General features: G+C 44.0%; 1 protein-coding gene across 1 annotated transcript; it reads left to right on the top strand.

Moving 5' to 3' along the window:
- The first annotated feature begins 990 nt into the window (after nucleotides 1–990).
- Nucleotides 991–20,054, top strand: bcl2l1 (BCL2 like 1). The gene is made up of 2 exons (XM_033041973.1): nucleotides 991–1,540; nucleotides 18,889–20,054. The coding sequence occupies exons 1-2, from the start codon at nucleotides 1,073–1,075 to the stop codon at nucleotides 19,027–19,029; spliced, it is 609 nt and encodes a 202-aa protein (XP_032897864.1). The 5' UTR covers nucleotides 991–1,072; the 3' UTR covers nucleotides 19,030–20,054.
- Nucleotides 20,055–20,322: the final 268 nt, after the last annotated feature.

Here is a 20,322-nt window from a genome sequence, read left to right as displayed (position 1 = left end):
AGCTGGCCGGGCTGCCGAGCGATCGGGCCACGGGCTGCTGCACTCAATGGGCTGCACTACGTCAGACGCTGCTCCAATTCGACAGTCCCCTCGCAGTCAAATACGGGACAAGGGCGGTCCCGTATGGGACATACCAATTAAGCTCAATATATGGGTTGTCCCGGCTAATACATTGGCAACGCTACCTGTATCTCTAAACTAAACTGTAACCATTGGTCCAGTGGTGGGGCAATGCTAGTGGTGGGATAACGCTAGGGTTGGTTGCCATGGTGAAGGTTAGCGTCATGCTGGGGGTGGGCAAATACTGGACTCGGGTTACGCTGGAGGCAATGTCATACTAAGGGGGTGGTGCCATTACAGTGGTGGTGCCATGGTAGGAGCGGTGCCATGCTGGGGATTGTAGCAACACAGGGATGGAGCAAGGGCAGCAGCAGCGGCTGCGGGTTTGATCCAGTGGTGAGGATGGAAGATGGGGGGGAGGAAATGATAGTGACCACGGCTACGATAGGACCGAGCAGGCCGCCAGCCTGCGAAGTGGGGCGTGGCAACGTTGGCGACAGGCGGATGTGGCCGTGACGCGTAGCCGGGATTGGGCGCAGTGACAGGGGCGTGGCCATGGCGACGGATGGGGGCGTGGCCATGACGGCGCGTGGGGCATGGCCATGACGGCGGGTGAGGGCGCGTCCATGATGGTGGGTGCGAGGCGTGGCCGTGGGGGGGCGTTGGCGGCGAGTGGCCATGGCGCCGGGCGGGGCGTTGCCATGGCGGCGAGTGGAGGGCGTGGCCATGGCGACGGGCAAGAGCAAAGATACAAGGGGGCGTGGCCATGGCGGTGGGGGGGGCGTGTCGCCATGGAGGCGGTGGGGGGGCGTGTCGCCATGGAGGCGGTGGGGGGCGTGTCGCCATGGCGGCGGTGGGGGCGTGGCCATAGCGGCGGGGTCACGGCAGCGGTGGGTGGGGTGGTGGGGGGGCCGTGGCAGCGGGAGGGAGGGAGGGGCTGCGCTGCTCGGCGCCGTTGAGCCGCCCGCCCGCGGTGCTCGCGAGGAGCAGTTTGTGAGGCGCTGTCCGCAGGATGTGCAGCAGCAGTGAGCTCGTCATGCACTTCCTGCGCTACAGACTGCAGCAGCGTGGCCACAGTTGGAGCCGGCTGTGTGAACAGGATGGCGCGGCCGAACGGGCACTCAACTCTGATGTCGCCGCTGATTTCAATGACAGGCACGAGGCCGAACGCACCTGCCAGGCCCTGCGAGAGGCCGCCGAGGAATTCGAGCTGCGCTACCGCCGGGCCTTCAGCGATCTGTCCGCTCAGCTGCGCGTCACCCCGGACACTGCTTACCGGCGTTTCGAGCAGGTTGTGGGCGAGCTGTTCCGCGACGGCGTCAACTGGGGCCGGTTGGTCGCATTCTTCTGCTTCGGGGCGGCGCTGAGTGTGGAGAGCGCCGAGAAGGAGATGGGTGCACTGGTGCCACGGATCGCCCATTGGATGAGCACCTACCTGGAAAGTAATCTGGAACCGTGGATCCAACAACACGGCGGCTGGGTAAGGGTGGTGGCGGAGCTTCATTCATCCCAGCACTGCGGGAATCTTCCCCTGCGACCTCTCTCCACTGGCACTCCCAGTCCTGACCTCATCACTTTCGTAATGAAGAAGGTCCCGATCCGAAACATCCACTCCCTCCACAGATGCTGCCGGACCTGCTGAGTTACTCCAGCATTTTGTGTTTTGCTCAGTATTTCAGCATCTGCAGTGTCTTGTGTCCCCCTCGGATCTGTTCCCCAACACGCATCGTGCAGGATTGTCCCCAGTACAAAGCACCTACCTCCGGATCCTCCAGAAATCTGACGACCCCAGCCCTTATCCTCAACTGAGCCTTAACACTTGTTCCAAAATACAATTACCTTGCCTCCGATTGTAACCCCTGTGTAAAATTCGCGACCCTTTCCTATTCTGCTAGTTTAACTGAAATTTTGATGCTTCCCCACGTACATCTTTTCTCTAACTAGGCATGTAATTGCCGCCATCCTCGTTTTGTTTTACTCCTTTTTCAGTAAACCGGATATACAATCCTGTTTGGACTCTTGCCCCAGCATACGTGATTCCCGAACCAGCTCCACGCATAATATGCCCCGGAGACCCAAGACCCCCGTCTCTCGGTGACCTTATTCCAGCTATCCTGTTTGCAACTCGGGATTCATGACCCTTGAGCCCCTATTATTAAATCGCATTGTTATCTTGCTCTCAACATAAAGGGCCACAACCTTGTGACCCAAAGCATTGATACTTTTCTCCCAACATAAGCGTAGGTTGTTGGGAAGGTGCAAGAAAAGTTGTTGACCATGAAGGTGGTGTGGCATCAGAGATAATATTTTGAAAAAGAAAATGTGATTGTTGATACTGTTCACAATCCAACAAAGCTTTAGTGGGACATCAAATATGAATGCTGTCAGGTTTAGCCCAAGCAAAATATAAAGTTATAGTTTTGGCCACATTTCAAATACTACGGGTACGGGACATAGCTTTAAGGTGAGAGGCGCAAAGTTTAAAGGAGATGTGCAGGGCAAATTTTTTTTTTTACACAGAGGATGATGAGTGTTTGGAATGCAATGCTTGAAGCATTGTGGTGCTTGAAGCAGATACATCGGTGGCATTAAAAAGACTTTTGTGTAGGAATATGGAGGTGCAAGGAATGTACAGATATGGGTTATGTGCAGGTAGTTAAGTGATAGTCTTGTTATGTTTGACACAGACTTTGAGGTTTTTCACTGTACACATGACAATAAACTGAACTGAACTTGTGCTGTACTGTTCTAATTTCTATTAATTCTGTTCCATCCATTACCGCATCTGAATTGAAAGCGACACCCAAGTTAATGTGGGATTAAGGTGATTTATTTGGCAGTGTGTGCAAGCTGAGGGAATTCATTGCAGAGCCTGTTGTGAGTGATGGATTGGCTAGGCAGGGAATCATTAAAGGTAAGTGCCGGAAAGGTTTATGGTGAGAAGCAGGGGACGTCCCTCAGTAGAAGTGAACAATTGGTGATGAGAACAATCTTTGAAAGTTGCTGGTAAGATATCATGTGAAATGGAGAGATATGAGTATTGTCTCATAGGGTATCTTTGACAAGACGATGTCGCTGCTGTCATTTGGGATTACCAAGTACAGTCTTTGTGACTGATATAATAACAAGGAACTGCCGAAGCCATTTTATTAATGAAAGGCACAAAGTGCTGGAGTAACTCTGGGCCAGGAAGCAACTCTGGAGAACATGGATAGGTGTTAATGGTCAGGACCCCTCTTCAGCTTGTGGATTGTGTAGCCGGTGTAAGGAATGTAGGTGGAGGGGGGAGAATGGGAGCAACTGGCCCTAGATCAGCCAGTATTTAGGGGGGGGGGGGTGTTTGTCTAAGTTACCTAACATTGGAAAATTCAATATTCATACCGTTGGAATGCGCGGCGTTGTTTCCTCTAGTTTGCGTGTGGCCTCACTCTGGCAGTGGAAGAGGCCCAGGATAGAAAAGTCAGTATGGGAATGGGAAGGGGAGTTAACATGGCTGGAAATTGGGAGATCCCTACATTTGCAATTTTTCTGTCCCTGAGCTTCAAAATTTGCAACTCTTTATCGTTTCAGGCTCATATCTGTTTTTTTTCTTATCTTTGTCCAACAATTTGCCTATCAAAAACCCCACATCTATTACCGGCCATGCATTGTCCTTCTTCTCTATTCCAGCTTTCTTTACTGCCCCACCCACCCCCCCTCCCCGCAATCAGGCTGAAGAAGGGTAGTGACCCGAAACATCACATATCCATGCTTTCCAGAGGTGCTGCTTGACTTGCTGAGTTACTGCAGCATTTTCTGTCCTTGTAAATTATGCATTAATTCATAGTTGTTGACAGATACAGCATGAAAACAAGCCCTTTGGACCACTGGCCATCAACCATTCATTTGCTTTTTAATTCTGAATGGCAGTGTGAGGACAAAATTAAACTGAAAATTGGATACAAATGAGAGGGGGCATTTAGTTAAAAATGTGACGAAAACAGTGTTAATACAGAAGTAATACAGAATACAGTAGTCCCAAAAGTACAATGTTACATTTTTGAGATAGTTTTGAATGTGAAGAGTCAAGCGGAATGATAGAAATTTACAGATTATCATACTTTATTGCATATTCCGTCTGATGATGTGATATTCCATGACGTGATTATGATGTTAAAGGCTGAATATAAAGTGATACATTAGGAGTAATTAGTGAAGCCTTTCCTTGTGTCGATGGGTTTGTATGCAAGAGGCAGCTGAATTACAGAGTTGCTGTTCGTTGCACATGGTTGTTCCACAGACTGTTCCATGAATAAATATCCTCTATATCTGTAATTTAGGATTATCAAGCGCTGTCTTTGTGGCTGATGTAATAATACAACATATAATCCTCTGACATTTTCGCCACCTACAATGGGATCCTACCACTGGCCACATCTTCCCATCTCCTCTCCTTCCTGCTTTCTGCAGAGACCGTTCCCTCCGTAACTCCCTGGGCAATTCGTCCCTTCCGACCCAAACCACCGCCTCCCCGGGTACTTTCCCTTGCAACAGCAGGAAATGCTACACTTGTCGCTTTACCTCCCCCCTCGACTCCATTCAAGGACCCAATCAGTCTTTCCAGGTGAGGTAACGGATCACCTGCACCTCCTCCAATCGCATCTGCTGCATCCGCTGTTCCAGGTATCAACTTCTCTACATCGGCGAGACCAAAGGCGCCTCTAGTATTTTTGGGCCAGACCAAGCGCAGGCTCGGCGATCGCTTCGCTGAACACCTCCGCTCAGTTTGTATTAACCAACCTGATTTCCCATTTGCTCAACACTTCAACTCCCCCTCCCATTCCCAATCTGACCTTTCTGTCCTGGGCCTCCTCCATTGCCAGAGTGAGGCCCAGTGCAAATTGGAGGAACAGCACCTCATATTTCGCTTGGGTAGTTTACACCCCAGCGGTATGAACATTGACTTGTCTAATTTTAGATAGTCCTTGCTTTCTCCCTCCTTCCCCTCCCCCTTCCCAGCTCCCCCACAAAGCCTACTGTATCTGTCTCTTCCTTTCTTTTTCCTGTCCCCCCCCCGACATCAGTCTGAAGAAGGGTCTTGACCCGGAACGTCGCCCATTCCTTCTCTCCATAGATGCTGCCTCACCCACTGAGTTTCTCCAGCGTTTTTTGTCTACCCTCTATATCTAATATTCATCTAAAATTTTAGGCACAGTCAATCACTGAGGTCCCAGGAAAGTTCTTGGTTCTTGGTTACTTGGTCCTCCAAAATATTCCAACTGGAATTTAAACTGGAGGTGTGTTTAGTTTAGTTTAATTTAGACATACAGCGTGGAAACAGGCCCTTTGGCCCACTGAGTCCATGCTGGCCATCGATTACCTATACACACCATCACTCCTTTACATAAGGGTAATTTACAGAAGCCTACAAATCTGCACATCTTTGGAATGGGGGAGAAAACCAGGGCACCTGGAGAAACCCATGTGGTCACAGGGAGGTTGTACAAATTCTGCACAGACAGCACCCATAGTCAGGATCGAACCTGGGACTCTGGTGCTGAGAGGCAGCAAATCAACCACTGCGCCACCATGCCGCTCACAAAATTCTATTTGGAATTTTCAGAAAGGTTCAGGGGAGATATTCTTCCAGTCGAATTTTGATGCTTTGTTTCTGTGGGTTTGATGTGACCTCTGTTAAGTGAGCTCAGGGTGGACTCGACCTGATGGGTGGTCTTGGTGCGGATCTGATATTCTGACATGGACTCTGCAGGCCTGGTCCGACGGTGTGGCTCTTCTGAATGGTCTCGGTGCCATTTTTGTGCCCTATATCTCCGATGATCCTTGGAGAGCAATCCTATCAGTTCCATCCGCCTGCACTTTTGTTCACAAGCGCCTGTTTGAAAGCACTGATCCATTTTATTTCAACCGCCTTCTGGCAGTGAATTCCAGATCATAAATGCTTTGAAATAAAATAAAATTCTCACACCCTCGTGCATCTTTTACTCAAGAACGGGAGCAGCTGCCCTCTATTTTACTCTGTCTAAACCAGTGGTGATCTTCTACTGGACTATTAAACATTCGCATCAAGGGGAACAACAAAATACATTTTTGAAAAGTTTTCTTCCCTGGAATCAGCTTGATGAAGTATCTTGGTGAAGTATCTCCAATGCAGCTATACCCGTTCTTGGATAAGGAACCTAAAATGGTGCGCCATACTCCAGGTGTGGTCTCACCAAAAGTGTTATGTGGTTGCAACAGGACCGGTTTGCTTTTGCATTCCATCCCCTGGGGTGATGCTTAAATGTAGTTAAGACTCCCACAGAGTCACAACTGATATATTGCTTGCAGGTAACTGCACTCTTATTGAATACTGGGTACAATGAGACCCACTGTTACCTCGGGTGTGGAACACTGTTGGAATTTCAAATATGACCAGTCAATTATTGCAATTCACCTTTTACAGTGTTCAGAAATCTCTCACTGATTAATCCAGTAAATTACTTTCATTTTCTCTGCACTGCAGTGTATGTGCATTAGGTACCTGTTCTGGGTAATAATGTTCCTTGTAGCATTTTATTATGCTGCTTTCAGCATCTGAGTAAATCTCTGAATGTTTCCAGGTTCTTTTAGAGGTCACTAATTCATGTGAAAGTGCAGAATGCTGTGCTATTAATCTGGATGGTGTCAGATCAGTGAACATATCTATTAATTGTCACATTCAATCCTCTGATAAAATGAGAGCTGATGAGAAGTCCTTGCCCCAGAAGCACTGGACAGATGTAATAATCACAATATCTCTATGTGGCACCCATGCCTAACACAAGAGGCAGTGTCCCAGCCTCAAGTAATGTTTAATCATCTTTGGTATTAAATGGCAGATTAGTTTCAATGGATTGAATGGTACATTCCGGTTTCTGCACTCTGCCAGTTTTCCACCTAATGTACCATGTAATCCCAGAAGCTAGCACCATTAGTGATACTATGTTTGTTGTTGTGTGTCTTGTGCCGGAGATGCTCTGTAAAGGAGAATTGATGTGCTGAAGAGGGTGTGGACTGAGAGTAGAAATGGAGAGTGAATCACATGAACACGAGAATAGAAGCAGCAGTAGGTCATCAGGCCTTTCATGCCTGCCCCGCAAGTTAATATGAGGTTGAAGGAGAGGTTGAACAGGTGTGGACTGTATTCCTTGGAGAGCAGAAGGATGAGGGGTGATCTTATTGAGGTGTACAAAATCATGAGAGGAATAGATTGGGTAAACGCAGAGTCTCTTGCCTAAAGTAGTGGAATCAGAACCAGATGACATAAATTTAAGGTGAGGATGGAAAGATTTAATAGGAACCTGAGGGGTAATGTTTTTTATACAAAGGGCGGTGGGTGTATGGAACAAGTTGCCAGAGGAAGTAGATGGGACAGGTGCTATTGCAACGCTTCAGAAATAATTAGACAGGTACAAGGATAGAATGGGTTTTGACAGATATGGGCGAAACGCAGGTAGATTGGATTACTGTAGATGGGACATGTTAACAGGTTTGGGCAAGTTGGGCCGAAGAGCCTGATTCCATGCTGTATGACTCCAAATCCGTGTAATAATCAAGCTTGTACCATCCACTGAGCAGGGAATTCCAGACCAATTGATAACTCTCTTAAATTGGCTCTGAAAGTAGAAAATGCTGGATGAACTAATCGGAGAGAAACAGCCAATACTTTCAGCTGTGGACCTTTAGTCAGAGCATCTGAAATGTAAACCTTTCCTCCACAGTTGCTGCTTCACTTCCTTGGAATTTACAATACTTTCTGTTTTTAATTTGATTTCCAGCTGTTGGAGCATACGGAATGCTTGGAGATTTGAGGATGGAAGTCATTGAATGAGTCCGCAATAGTTCAAGATAACAACGGCCAGAATGGCCATTTTGAAAAATGGGAACCTAGTTGATGGAGCCTTGAGGAATCCAGTAGAACGTTATGAGGATGTTGCCAGGACTAGAGGGTCTGAGCTACAGGGAGAGGTTAAGTAGGCTGGGACTCTTTTCCTTGGAGGGCAGGAGGATGAGGGGGTGATCTTATATAGGTGTATAAAATCATGAGAGGAATAAATTGGGCAGACAGTCTCTTGCCCAGAATAGGTGAATCGAGGATCAGAGGTCATGGGTTTAAGGTGAAGGGGAAAAGTTTTAACAGAAATATGAGGGGTATTTTTTTACACACAATGGGTGGTAGGTGTATGGAACAAGCTGCCAGAGGAGGTAGTTGAGGCAGGGATTATCACCAACGTTTAAGAAACAGTCAGGTATATGGATAGGACAGGCTTGGAGAGATATGGTCCAAATACGGGCAGTTGCGACTAGTGTAGCTGGGACATTTTGGCCAGTGTGGACAAGTTGGGCTGATGGGCCTGTTTCCATGCTGTATCAGTGAAGGGACTGTTTCCGTGCTGTATCAGGACAGTGTAAAAATAAAAGAGAAGTATAACATAGCAAAGATGAGCGAGAGCCAGAGGATTGGGAAACTTTTAAAGAGCAATAGATGATAACTAAAAAGGCAACACGGGGAGAAAAGATGAGGTACGAAGGAAAGCTAGCCAAGAATATAAAGGAGGATAGTAAAAGCTTATTTAGGTAGGTGAAGAGGAAAAAATTAGTTCAGACAAATGTGGGTCCCTTGAAGACAGAAACAGGTGAATTTATTGTGGGGAACGAGGAAATGGTAGACGAGTTGAACAGGTACCTTTGTTTGTGTCTTCCTTAGTGAAGACAGATCCAATCTCCCAGATGTACTCGTGGCCAGAGGACCTAGGGAGGAAATGGTGTTGGATAGACTGATGGGACTGAAGGTTGATAAATCCCCAGGGCCTGATGGTCTGCGTCCAAGGGTACTTAAGGAAGTGGCTCTTAAAATCATGGACACATTGGTGATCATTTTCCAATGTTCTTTATATTCAGGATCAGTTCCTATGGATTTGAGGGTAGCTAATGTTACCCCACTTTTTAAGAAAGGTGGGAAAGAGAAAACGGAATTATAGACCAGTTCGCCTGACATTGGTAACAGGGAAGATGCTGGAGTCAATTATAAAAGATGAAATAGCAGCACATTTGGATAGCAGTAACGGGATCTGTCTGAGTCAGCATGGATTTAAGAAGGGGAAATCATGCTTGACTAATCTTATGGGATTTTTTGAGGATGTTACTAGGAAAATGGAATATGGATCATGTAAAGAGTATAATCAATGGGAGTAGGAATGCTCTTTCAACTACTTAAGCATGCTCTGCCACTCTGCCATTGGCTAATGATCTGCATTAATCAATTTTCCTACATTATCCACCTACCGTTTGATTCCCTTAATATTCAAGAACACTTTTGAATATGCCTGAGCACCAGAGTCCTGCAGGGTAGTGAACTCTCAACGATTTGTCTCCGTTTGGGCAAAGCTATTTTCCCACATATATGACGTGCTTCTTAATTTAAGACTGAGCTCAGAATTTTGTACCTTTCATTCTTTTAAATTCTACAGATTGGAAGAATACTCAATCTCGTCGTATGGCATTCCAGTCTGATAATTTGTACTTTAATGAAAACAATGCATTTGCATTTGTATAACACTCCATTACATCATTTGAATATCCCAAAGCAGTTTGGTGGCCGTGAATCATTTTTGATGTTCTGTTGCTGTTTTCAGTGCAGCAGGGCCCCACTGCAGAAACATGAATGTTGATTGTGAGCACTGGAGATGTGATTCAATGGAATTTCGTACTTGATTAGTATTGTGTGATCTATTGTATCCTACTGAACAGCCAAAGAGAGACTTGATTTAATGTTTCATCAAGCACTTTGAGGGCTCATTATTGCATGGAAACATCGGCGTGAGTGTCATCTTCAAGTACATAGTGAAGTTGAAACTGCAACCTTTTAGGTTGGGGAAAGTCCATCCAACTGAGACAATCTGACAAGATGCTGCTCTGATAGCATGTTAACATCAGCATTGCTGCACTTGTTGAAGGTCTCGTAGTGTTTTAACCTATCCACGGAGTTGGTCTCAACAAAAACTTCAGTTCCATTAGTGAAGGATGTGCAGCAACAGAGGTGGGTTTTGGCTTTCTCAGGAACATCTCAACTGAAACAGCCACAATGCTTCTTTGTAGCTTGGTTATTTCAGGTTTTGCCTCTTTTTGCGTAGCTGTCGTGTGTAAAAAGGGGCAGGGTTGCTATTTTAAACACATTCTTGATCCAACACCTATGGATGAGGTTTTGTGTGAGATTGGGATTGCAAAAGTATTATCGGATATGTGTCAAATTGAATATTGAATGTGTTTGTTTATTTATGCGGCAGAACTTTCTATAATTCCATGCAGCTAATTTTAGAGTTCCTGGATTTCTTCTTCTGCACATTTTCTTTTTTATATATATATGTATATGTATATGTATATGTATATGTATATGTATATGTATATATATATATATATATATATATATATATATGTGTGTGTGTGTGCATATATGTATATGTATGTGTATATATATATGTGTGTGTGTGTGTGTGTGTGTGTGTGTATATATATAAAGTATATATATATATGTGTGTGTGTTGCTGGAAACATTTAAGGAATTGAGTTTCAATGAGAGAATGTAGGAAAGAAGTAGTTCTTGAAAAGAGTGGTTCTGAAATGTATATGATACCACTAACTTGGAAGCTCTGCAGAAAGCTATAGGGCGATGGACTAGTCAGGGCAATTGTCCAGGTGAATCTTGGTCCCTATTCTATAAATTGCAGACACGTAACTGCAGATGCTGCAAATTGCAGGTTCTGAATTATCAACCAATGAAAGGTGTTTAAAATGAGGGAAATGAAGCAGTCATTCCATGTGTTCTCAGGAAAAGGATTGAAACAACTACGTCAAAATCACTGTTCATTTCACATTTTATTTGAAGATTTTACACAAAGTTGAAGGGCAGAGCAGTCTTGAACCAAATGACTTGTTGCTCTTTCTAAAAACCTTGCATCATGGCATTAAATATCTATTGATTCCTTCATATCATCCTGTTTCCAGTATGATTGTAAAGATCCTGGTGTGTATAAAAAAAAAGTCTGAGGAAGTGTTCCAAGATTACTTTAGCCTTATGATGAATCAGTGGGTGACTATTGCTTAACTATAAAATGACTCCATGCTCTTTTACTGGTATTGCTGCAGCTGAGCTGCTGTTGATTTGTCATCGTACATACAGCCTGTATAACCTAATTTAGAAGAGGAAGGGTGGGTGGAAGAGATAGCAGTTGAAGCAAGCGATGAAGTATCAGGGAAACGAAAAGCAATTTGTAAAAGTCAGAGCCACCAGAACAGTAAGAACAGCCAGACTCAGCAACATTATGGCCTGGTCACACAGTGTTACTGATGATTGTTATTCTATTACTGATTTATTGTATGTTTATTTATGTTATTGCGTTAATAGGTCTGTAAAGCTGCAGCAAGTAAGAATTTAATTGTTTCATTGCCGATACATATGACAATTAAACACTTCTGAGTCTCTCCTTCAACCTCATTAAATTATTCAGATCTGTCTGATGGAAATGTGTTCATATGGATCTCATGATCATAGTTAGAGACTATAAAATTATGTATGATGATGGATCTAGAGTCAGCTATCTTTGAGGAGTCATGAATAGCAGTGGGTTAGGTCAAGAGGTTCCAACTTCCTCATTTCCCGGAATGATTATGTCAGAAACAAATACCTGGTTGAAGAGGAACTATCAACGAAGGAAGCCAGTCAACAGACTGAATCGGTAGTGGCAGTGTAAAACTGTGAAACATGTTTAAATATTTTCTGCAGAGAGGGAAAGCAGAGTGCCTATTTTTGAGAGTGAAGGCCCTGTCCCACTTTCCCGAGTTACTCACGAACTCCCCCGAGTTTTGATTCTAACTCGGAGAATTACGGTAATAGCCATACGTAGGTACTCGGGGCTATTTTTATTTACTCTGGACATTTTTCAACATGTTGAAAAAATGTCCCGACTTACCTGATGCCCCGAGTTCCTACGGCTGGCATTACGAGCCGCTCAAAACATCTACGGTCTCCTACAGACTCGCTACGGACATTACCCGACATTCCCCGAATTCGAATCAAGGGGAAAACTCGGGAGAGTTCGTGAGTAACTCGGGAAAGTGGGACAGGGCCTATATGTGGTTACAGGGCAGGGATGTGAATGAAGTTACATAATAGATGTACATGAAGTAAGCATTGTGTAGTGAGAGCCCTTGGCTTCCGAACTTGGAATAAACACCACTTGTTTGAAGCTCTCTTACATCATTAGCTGCAACATCATCCTAGATCCACACTACCCTGGCCATGCACTCATTTCTTTCCTACCATCGGGGAGAAAGTATAGGAGCCTGGGAACTAACATTCAGGTTCAGGAGCAGCTTCTTCCCAACAACCATTAAGCTATTAAACTGTAACCAACTAAGCTCCAAACGACATAGACTTGGGGGCATTGTTTTTATCTTTGCATTATTATTGTATGTTTTTGTTATGTTGAACTTTTTTGGTGTCTTTATGGTGTATTATGTTTACATATCTGTCGTGTTGCTACAAGTAAGAATGTAGTTCTGTTTAGGGACATATGACAATAAAATAGTCCTGACTTGAAAAAGTAGAATTTACCAGAACTCTAGCCTTATAGTACCTTTATACAAGCTTCTTTTCCTCTTTCATGTATATATGTGTAACCCACAGATGTGAAAATCTTACAAATGTTACATCTCTAATATCCCAGCTATGATTTGAAGCTCTTTGAAACTCTGCCCGTGTTCCAAAATGAGGTTTATGTTCTGAGTTAATGGTTTTATTAGTTAAATCTGGTGGGGATTTTTGCTGTGCAGAATGTTGCACTTTACAGGTCTTTGGTTTGAATCAATACAGAATGATATAAGATATTTCAAATATAATCAGTACAATTCTTTATGGCTAGTTTGGATGGAATATGAAGATTTGCAGAATGATTGATTTAATGCGGGTGGGGTTAATTGGAGTAGATTTGCAGGTGGCTGTCACTACAGTTAGAAGTGAAATTTGGTAAAGAGGTGTAAGATATCAGTGGAGATTGGAAGTGGGACCTTGCAGGGTTGAGCAAGGAAAAATGAAGCATACAGTAACGACAGAATCTGCAGTGGAATATTGGAAAGAATCCACATGGAAATTTTTATGCACTGAGGAATCCCTTCCTTTAATGCTTGGGGTGTGTCTGATTTTGCTGAAAGGGCAGAGGAAATGTCTGAAACTCTCTTGATAACAAGAGGAATAGTTGTACTTGGCTCCCCTGATTTGAAAGATAAGATTCCAGGAAAGGCTTTTACTTTGAGAAATTTAACCAATTCAGTCATGTAGCTATCACTTTCCTGCAGACTATTGTGCAAGCAAAGATACACGATGCCTAAGGTTGCCAATGATCTAGGCTCTCAAAGGCTCCAGGCTAAATCCATACAGTTTTGAACATTTTCCTGACAAACTCGCAAATGTAGGGTTATCATCCTGGCCTGAGCAGAATGACACCAGGACTGTATTTGTACCAGATAGACATGACCAGGATTTTTAGGTGAGCAGCAAGTATGTCGACCTCTGGTATAAATTATGTTCCTGCTGTGAGGTGACACTTGTAACAGGAATTTATTGAGACCAATGAGTAAAATTATTCCTATTCAGATAGCACAAGTGTGCCCAGGGTAGCTCTGTCCCTATCTAAATCAGTTGTCAAAGCAGTAAAGCACTGCCAGTAGGTGTCGCAAAGACTGGGTGGATCATGGAATGTGAAAACTATTTCAAGATTTTGTTATTGTATTGTAAGAAATTGTGTTCTTATTTTATGAAACATTTGGACTGCTGTTAACTCCCTGTTGAATCACCATAAGTATCAGCAGCAACCACAGCACGCTATGCAATCCCTTATTTTTGAAACACAATATTGGCAGCCTATATATCTCCGCAGGACAGTCCGTATGAGGATGTGTGCAACACAAAACATTTGCACATCGCAGATCTTTTCCCAGAGACTCATTGGTACAGGCTGTGCCAATTATGAATGTCCCTACATACAAACGAGCTCCCATAACATTATTACATTTAAAATTTTGATGTAAGTACATTACTGTTTTCCCTGTTATGCCATACCCCCTCAAATGTTGTCCCAATGTCAAGGGCAGACATTCTTGCCTAGAGTCTGGAATGGAGCTCTTTGCTCAATGTTCGGGCCAAAGTAATAAGGAGAATTGGAGCTGAACACACCTGGTGATATCTAAGGTGGTCTTGTCAGCCTTGCCTCTTGGTTGAAGATAAACACAAAACGTTGGAGTAACTCAGCAGGACAGGCAGCATCTCTGGAGAGAAGGAATGGGTAACGTTTCAGGTCGAGACCCTTCCTCAGACTCCTTACCCCTTGGTTGGCTCAGTATAGACACCAATTCAAAGTGGATGATTTGTTCTTGCTGCCCTTGCTATTTCTTCCAAATGTTGCTCAACATGAAAGAACACTGTCTCGTCTGTTAGTAGTTCTGTCTTGGCCTTTGTTTGTAGTGCAGTGTGAGCTGCATAATTATGGCAAAGAATTTCATTATTGTCAGGAGAGGATGTCACTACCAAGTACAACAAATATTGTTGCTCTTGGAGTTGATTGTGAGCTGTCCTGACTGATGCAACTTGCAATGGGGTTGTTACCTTGACACCCGCAGTGCTGTTAGTTTGAACCTTCCACGAATTTGCTCCAGCAGTAGTGAAAGAATGGGGATATGTATGAATTGGCATGGAGGTGTTCCCATCGTCCTGCTGGCCTTGCTCATGAGAGCAGTACAAGTAGCCCGCATAGGCAACCTTGTTGAAGGCTGAGTAAGTTGTTACATTCATCATGCAGATAGGATGATTCATGTCACGGTCTTTGATGGTCTTCCATCCTTCTGATGTTCACAAAGTTAACCAATACTAATCTGAATAGTATACCAATGCTATTCTGTCTGCCGGCGAAAGATTTTATCACTGGTGAATTATATTTTATGACTTGGAATTGTAGTGTATCGATTAAATGAGGAGGCAGCTCGAATGTCGGCAAAACATCACTCCCAGATGAGCGCAATGCGTTTTACGCACGCTTTGATAGGGAGAATACTGATGTGCCTTCCCGAGCCCCCATTTGCTGTGATGGTATTTCAGTCACAGTCACAGAGGCCGACGTCAGGAAATCCTTCAGAGGGGTGAACCCTCGAAAAGCGCCTGGACCTGATGGTATACCTGGTCGTGTTCTAAAAACCTGTGCGGACCAACTGGCTGGAGTTTTTACGGACATTTTCAACCTCTCACTTCTGAGGTCTGAGGTTCCCACCTGCTTTAACAGGGCATCAATTATACCGGTGCCCAAGAAGAGCAAGGTGACGTGCCTCAATGACTATCGACCAGTGGCACTAACGTCTGTGGTGATGATGTGCTTTGAGAGGTCGATCATGGCGCAAATCAAGTCCTAACCTTGACAAAAACCTGGACCCACTGCAGTTCGCTTACCGCCATAACAGTGGATGCGATCTCGCTGGCTCTCCACTCCGCTCTGGACCACTTGGACAACAAAAACTCATATGTCAGGCTGTTATTCATTGATTACAGCTCTGCATTCAATACAGTCATCCCCTCCAAGCTGGTTACCAAACTCGCAGATCTGGGCATCCCTCTGCAATTGGATCCTCGACTTCCTCATTCACAGACCACAGTTTGTTCGTATTGGTGGAAATGTGTCGGCCTCAATAACAATCAGCATGGGAGCACCTCAAGGCTGCGTGCTCAGCCCCCTGCTGTACTCTATACTCATGACTGCGTAGCGGGTCATAGTGCGAACTCCATCATCAAGGTCGCTGACGACACCACTGTTGTGAAACGTATCACTGATGGGGATGAACCAGAGTATGGAAGAGAGATCGAGCGACTGTCCATATGGTGCCAGCACAATAACCTGGCCCTCAACACCAGCAAAACCAAGGAACTGATTGTGGACTTTGGAAGGAGTAGGATGGGGACCTACACAGTCCCGTTTATTTCAACGGGTCGATGGTTGAAAGGGTCAAGAGCTTCAAATTCCTGGGCGTGCATATCTCTGAAGATCTTTCCTGGAACACTGATGCAATTATTAAGAAAGTACATCAGCGCCTCTACTTCCTGAGAAGATTACGGAGAGTCGGTTTGTCAAGGAGCACTCTCTCTAACTTCTACAGGTGCACAGTAGAGAGCATGCTGACCGAGCATCGTGGCTTGGTTCGGCAACTTGAGCACCCTGGAGAGGAAAAGACTGCAAAAAGTAGTAAACACTGCCCAGTTCTTCGGCTCTGACCTCCCTTCAATCGAGGGGATCTATCGCAGTCGCTGCCTCAAAAAGGCTGGCAGTATCAAGGACCCACACCATCCTGGCCAAGCACTCATCTCCCCGCAACCTTCATGTAGACGGTACAGGAGCCTGAAGACTGCAATGACCAGGTTCAGGAATAACTACTTCCCCACAGCCATCAGGCTATTAAACTTGGCTCGGACAAAACTCTGAACATTAATAGCCCATTATCTGTTTATTTGCACTTTATCAGTTTATTTATTCATGTGTGTATCTATTTATATAATGGTATATGGACACACTGATCTGTTCTGTAGTCATGCCTATTATGTTCTGTTGTGCTGAAGCAAAGCAAGAATTTAATTGTCCTACCAGGGACACATGACAATAAACTCTCTTGAGTTGATCTTGAAGTAATCAATCTGTTAAAATGGCATTCAGTCTGTTTAATGTGCTATCAATCAAGCTGATTGCATTGTATGGAAGCGATGCGCTTCTTTGATGTTGTTGAAACTAAACTATCCAGGCAGTAGAGAACATGCCATCACACTTCTGATTTTTTTTGTAGATGGCACAAGTAAGGAGGCAAGTCAAGCATCCTGTCGCTGATCCATTGTTATAATCATGTTATTTAAGTAGCTAGTCCAGTTAAGATTTTGGTTATTCTTTTTTTTTAAATCAATGCCCCTCAGTATTCTCCTGGGCAATCAATTAGTGGGATTGATTATGCCATGCACCTGAGAGGGCAATGGTGAGATTTCCATTTATTGCAACGATGCAGAAGTTCCTTCCTACTGATCAGTCTTGAACTGAATATTCTCTGTCTTGAGATAGTCCTAAAGTGCTGGAGGAACTCGGCAGCAACTGTGGGGGAAAAAGGATGGGTGATGTTTCAGGTCGGGACCCTTCTTAAGACTGAAAGTAGGGTGTGGGGAGGAAGAGTTGAAGACCTGGAGGTGAGAAAATACGGCACAAATGACCTCAGGCAAGATGGTGCATGGCCTCCCCCCCCCCCCCCATCCCTTCCCCCCCTACTTTCAGTCTGAAGAATGGTCACAACTCAAAATGTCACATCCTTTTCCCCCAGATATGCTGCCTGACCTGCTAAGTTACACCTGCACTATGTGTCCTTTTTTTGGTATAAACCAGCATCTGCAGTTCCTTTTTTCTACATTCACTGAGTCTTGTTCCATGTGGGCAGAGATTGCTTCAATAACTGAAGAGCAGTAACTGTGAACAGAATGATAAGCATCCTCACTTCTGACCATAGAATGCAGGTCAATTAAAGGGCAATGCTTGCACAAAAAATCAGTTTGCCTTTCAAGTGTAAAGTCGCGCTAAAATGTTGGATATCTCAAACTTTAACAATTCAATAGCAGTTGGTTCATAACTGGATTTACTAGTCTCATGGTCATTTACTGCAGTTCATTTGAATTTAAAGCATAAAGATGTATCTGTTGACATTCTATGTTGGCTCATTCTATGTAGCGATTCATTTTATTTTGGAATAAGACTCCTTTGTCAGGTTTCTCTTCAACTTTGTGTGACTGAACATGCCTTTCAACTTTCATACCTCGCCCTAAATCATCATTATCATTGAAAACATTAGCGACGCAGTGGTGCTCACCCTAAAGGTCAATTTTTCTTAGTGATGCTTCTTAGCATGTTTGACTGGAGGGTCTTGTATCTTGTTCGTGTCTTTACCTGATGTGTACTTTTTAATAAAGCACTAAACTTCTGGAATTTTAAGAAAGAACTGCAGATGCTGGAAAAATCGAAGGTAGACAAAAATGCTGGAGAAACTCAGCGGGTGAGGCAGCATCTATAGAGTGAAGGAATAGATTCCATTGCTCCATAGATGCTGCCTCACCCGCTGAGTTTTTCTAGCATTTTTGTCTACCTTAAACTTCTGGAATAGATTACTGAGGCGTGATTAAAGTGCCTCTCCACTCTAGTGCGATTAATAATCGACTGGTGACAAACAAGTGGCATAGTTGGCTTCTGACTGGACAAACAATTTGGAGGTTGAGAATGCAGATCCCACCTCAATAACAAATTGTGTTACTAAATTCAATTAATTTGTGGGCAGCACCGGAAGAACAGTAATGAAAGTTGCATGATGGTTATGAAATCTAATCAATTAACTAATATCTCTGCTGTGACCTACATTTAGTTCCAGTCACACATTTCACAGTCAGCTTCTAATTTTCTGAATAGCTTACTGAGATAATTCAACTATTTCTCTTGGAAAGAAGATAATACAAGTACTGCAAACTTACTGACTACAGATACCTAGATAAAATAAATAATTATTGTATGGTTTACTAGCTAAGTAGTACAAAACAAGAATTAAACTGGAACCATGCCTGTGTTGTTTAGAAAAGGACTTTGCTTTGTCAAGGACTTGATTGTGGACTTCGTAACAGTGAGTAATGGAGGTGTTTATTTAGGACTGTCGACTAAGTGACGTGCTGGCAGCTAACTCGTCTGTGTTTTGTGTCCCCAGGATGCCTTTGTGGTGCTATATGGGAATAATGCTGCTGCACGTAACCGTGAGTTACAGGAGAAGGCCATGAAATGGTTTGTGTCACTAATGGCTTTGGGTGCAACACTAGCCGTTGCTGCGTATGTGGCCCGGAGAAGGTAACGGCTACGAAACTACACTAAGGAGCAAGCCTTGGCTAACAACCACTACGTAAGAAGACACATTGGACTGGCATGACTCTGAAAGCCACCGCAGTGGATTGCAGTTAATTCCATAATGGGACCAATTCCCATCTACTTGTATATTTTGCATAGTGTATGTGTATTCAGTTTACAAATACGAACCATTCGGGCTGGTGCTGTGACAAAATGAAGATTATCTGCATGAAAATCAACTACAGTGAGTGAAGCTAAGATCTGACTGAGGAACTCTGCCTCTACAGCTAATGTGACTGTGCTGGATTGCCAAAGGTGCATGACCCGAGTTTTGGAGCTAACGTGACAGTGTCGAGGTGCCTGTCATATATGACTGAGCGGAATGGGAGGGAGACTGCACAGGAAGAAAACTATGTCCCTGGGATTCAGGAGATATATTTGCAGCACAGGAGAAAGCTGCTGCTCGGTCCCAGGACATCTGAAACCTAGAAACCAAAGGAAGTAGCGAGAAACTCCCTCTAGAAGGAGCTGCCAGAATAACATAAGAGAAGGGTGCAACTTTTTGACGTTTTATTTACAGATCCAATATTCTTTGTAATTGGCTGGGATGGGACAGGCACTCAAGGACAATACCAAGCCAGTCTCAATGGACTATGTTCTCGAGGCTTGCTGGGTAACCATGATCAAAGGACAATGTAGAAGAGTTTGAGTCAATTTTCATGGTGCAGTTTCAAGGTTCAACTGCTTCTCAGCAGGAATTTGAAAGGTATTGTGGCCATTTTCTCAAGATGCTGTTAAATAATCATTTGTGAAAGATTGTGTGAAGTGCAGGTCCCCTCATTTCCTTAATGTACAACATTTATTTTGTAACTGGATCATGTGAAGGTTGAACGTGTGACAGTTGGTCACTATTCATTGTAATCATTCCGTGTTAGTTTGCTGCTTACACCACATTAGGAGCGAGACTTTTACACAGGATATCTTAAAATTTAAATTAAAATAATTTGTTTTTAAATTAAATGGTGAAATTCAGCTCTCTGGTGTGTTTGTTATTTCTTTCCTGCTGCATTGTGTTGCCAGATCATTTTAACTGTTGTGACTGTCACATGTCTGTTGCTGTACCTGGGTCTTCAATATGGAAAATGTCAATGGATAATGATCTGGGGAGAGATCATGGACATTTAATCCCAGAAGCCAATTGCAAAATCAATAATCCGTCCTTTCACATAGAAAGCAGCTGAGCCCATTTGGCTCACCCTATATTACACTGAAATAGCCATCCAATTTGTCCATTTATTCT

This window comes from Amblyraja radiata, chromosome 23 (assembly GCF_010909765.2).
Source record: "Amblyraja radiata isolate CabotCenter1 chromosome 23, sAmbRad1.1.pri, whole genome shotgun sequence".
NCBI classification, from domain to species: Eukaryota; Metazoa; Chordata; class Chondrichthyes; order Rajiformes; family Rajidae; genus Amblyraja; species Amblyraja radiata.
Note: the sequence above shows the minus strand (reverse complement) of the source record. Positions and strands in the feature narration are given on the sequence as shown.

Bases quoted from the DNA above. Each gene is read 5' to 3' on its own strand.
- bcl2l1 (XM_033041973.1), top strand. From the start codon at position 1,073: ATGTGCAGCAGCAGTGAGCTCGTCATGCACTTCCTGCGCTACAGACTG. The intron at 1,541-18,888 runs GTAAGGGTGGTG...TTGTGTCCCCAG, and splicing joins TCCAACAACACGGCGGCTGG to GATGCCTTTGTGGTGCTATA.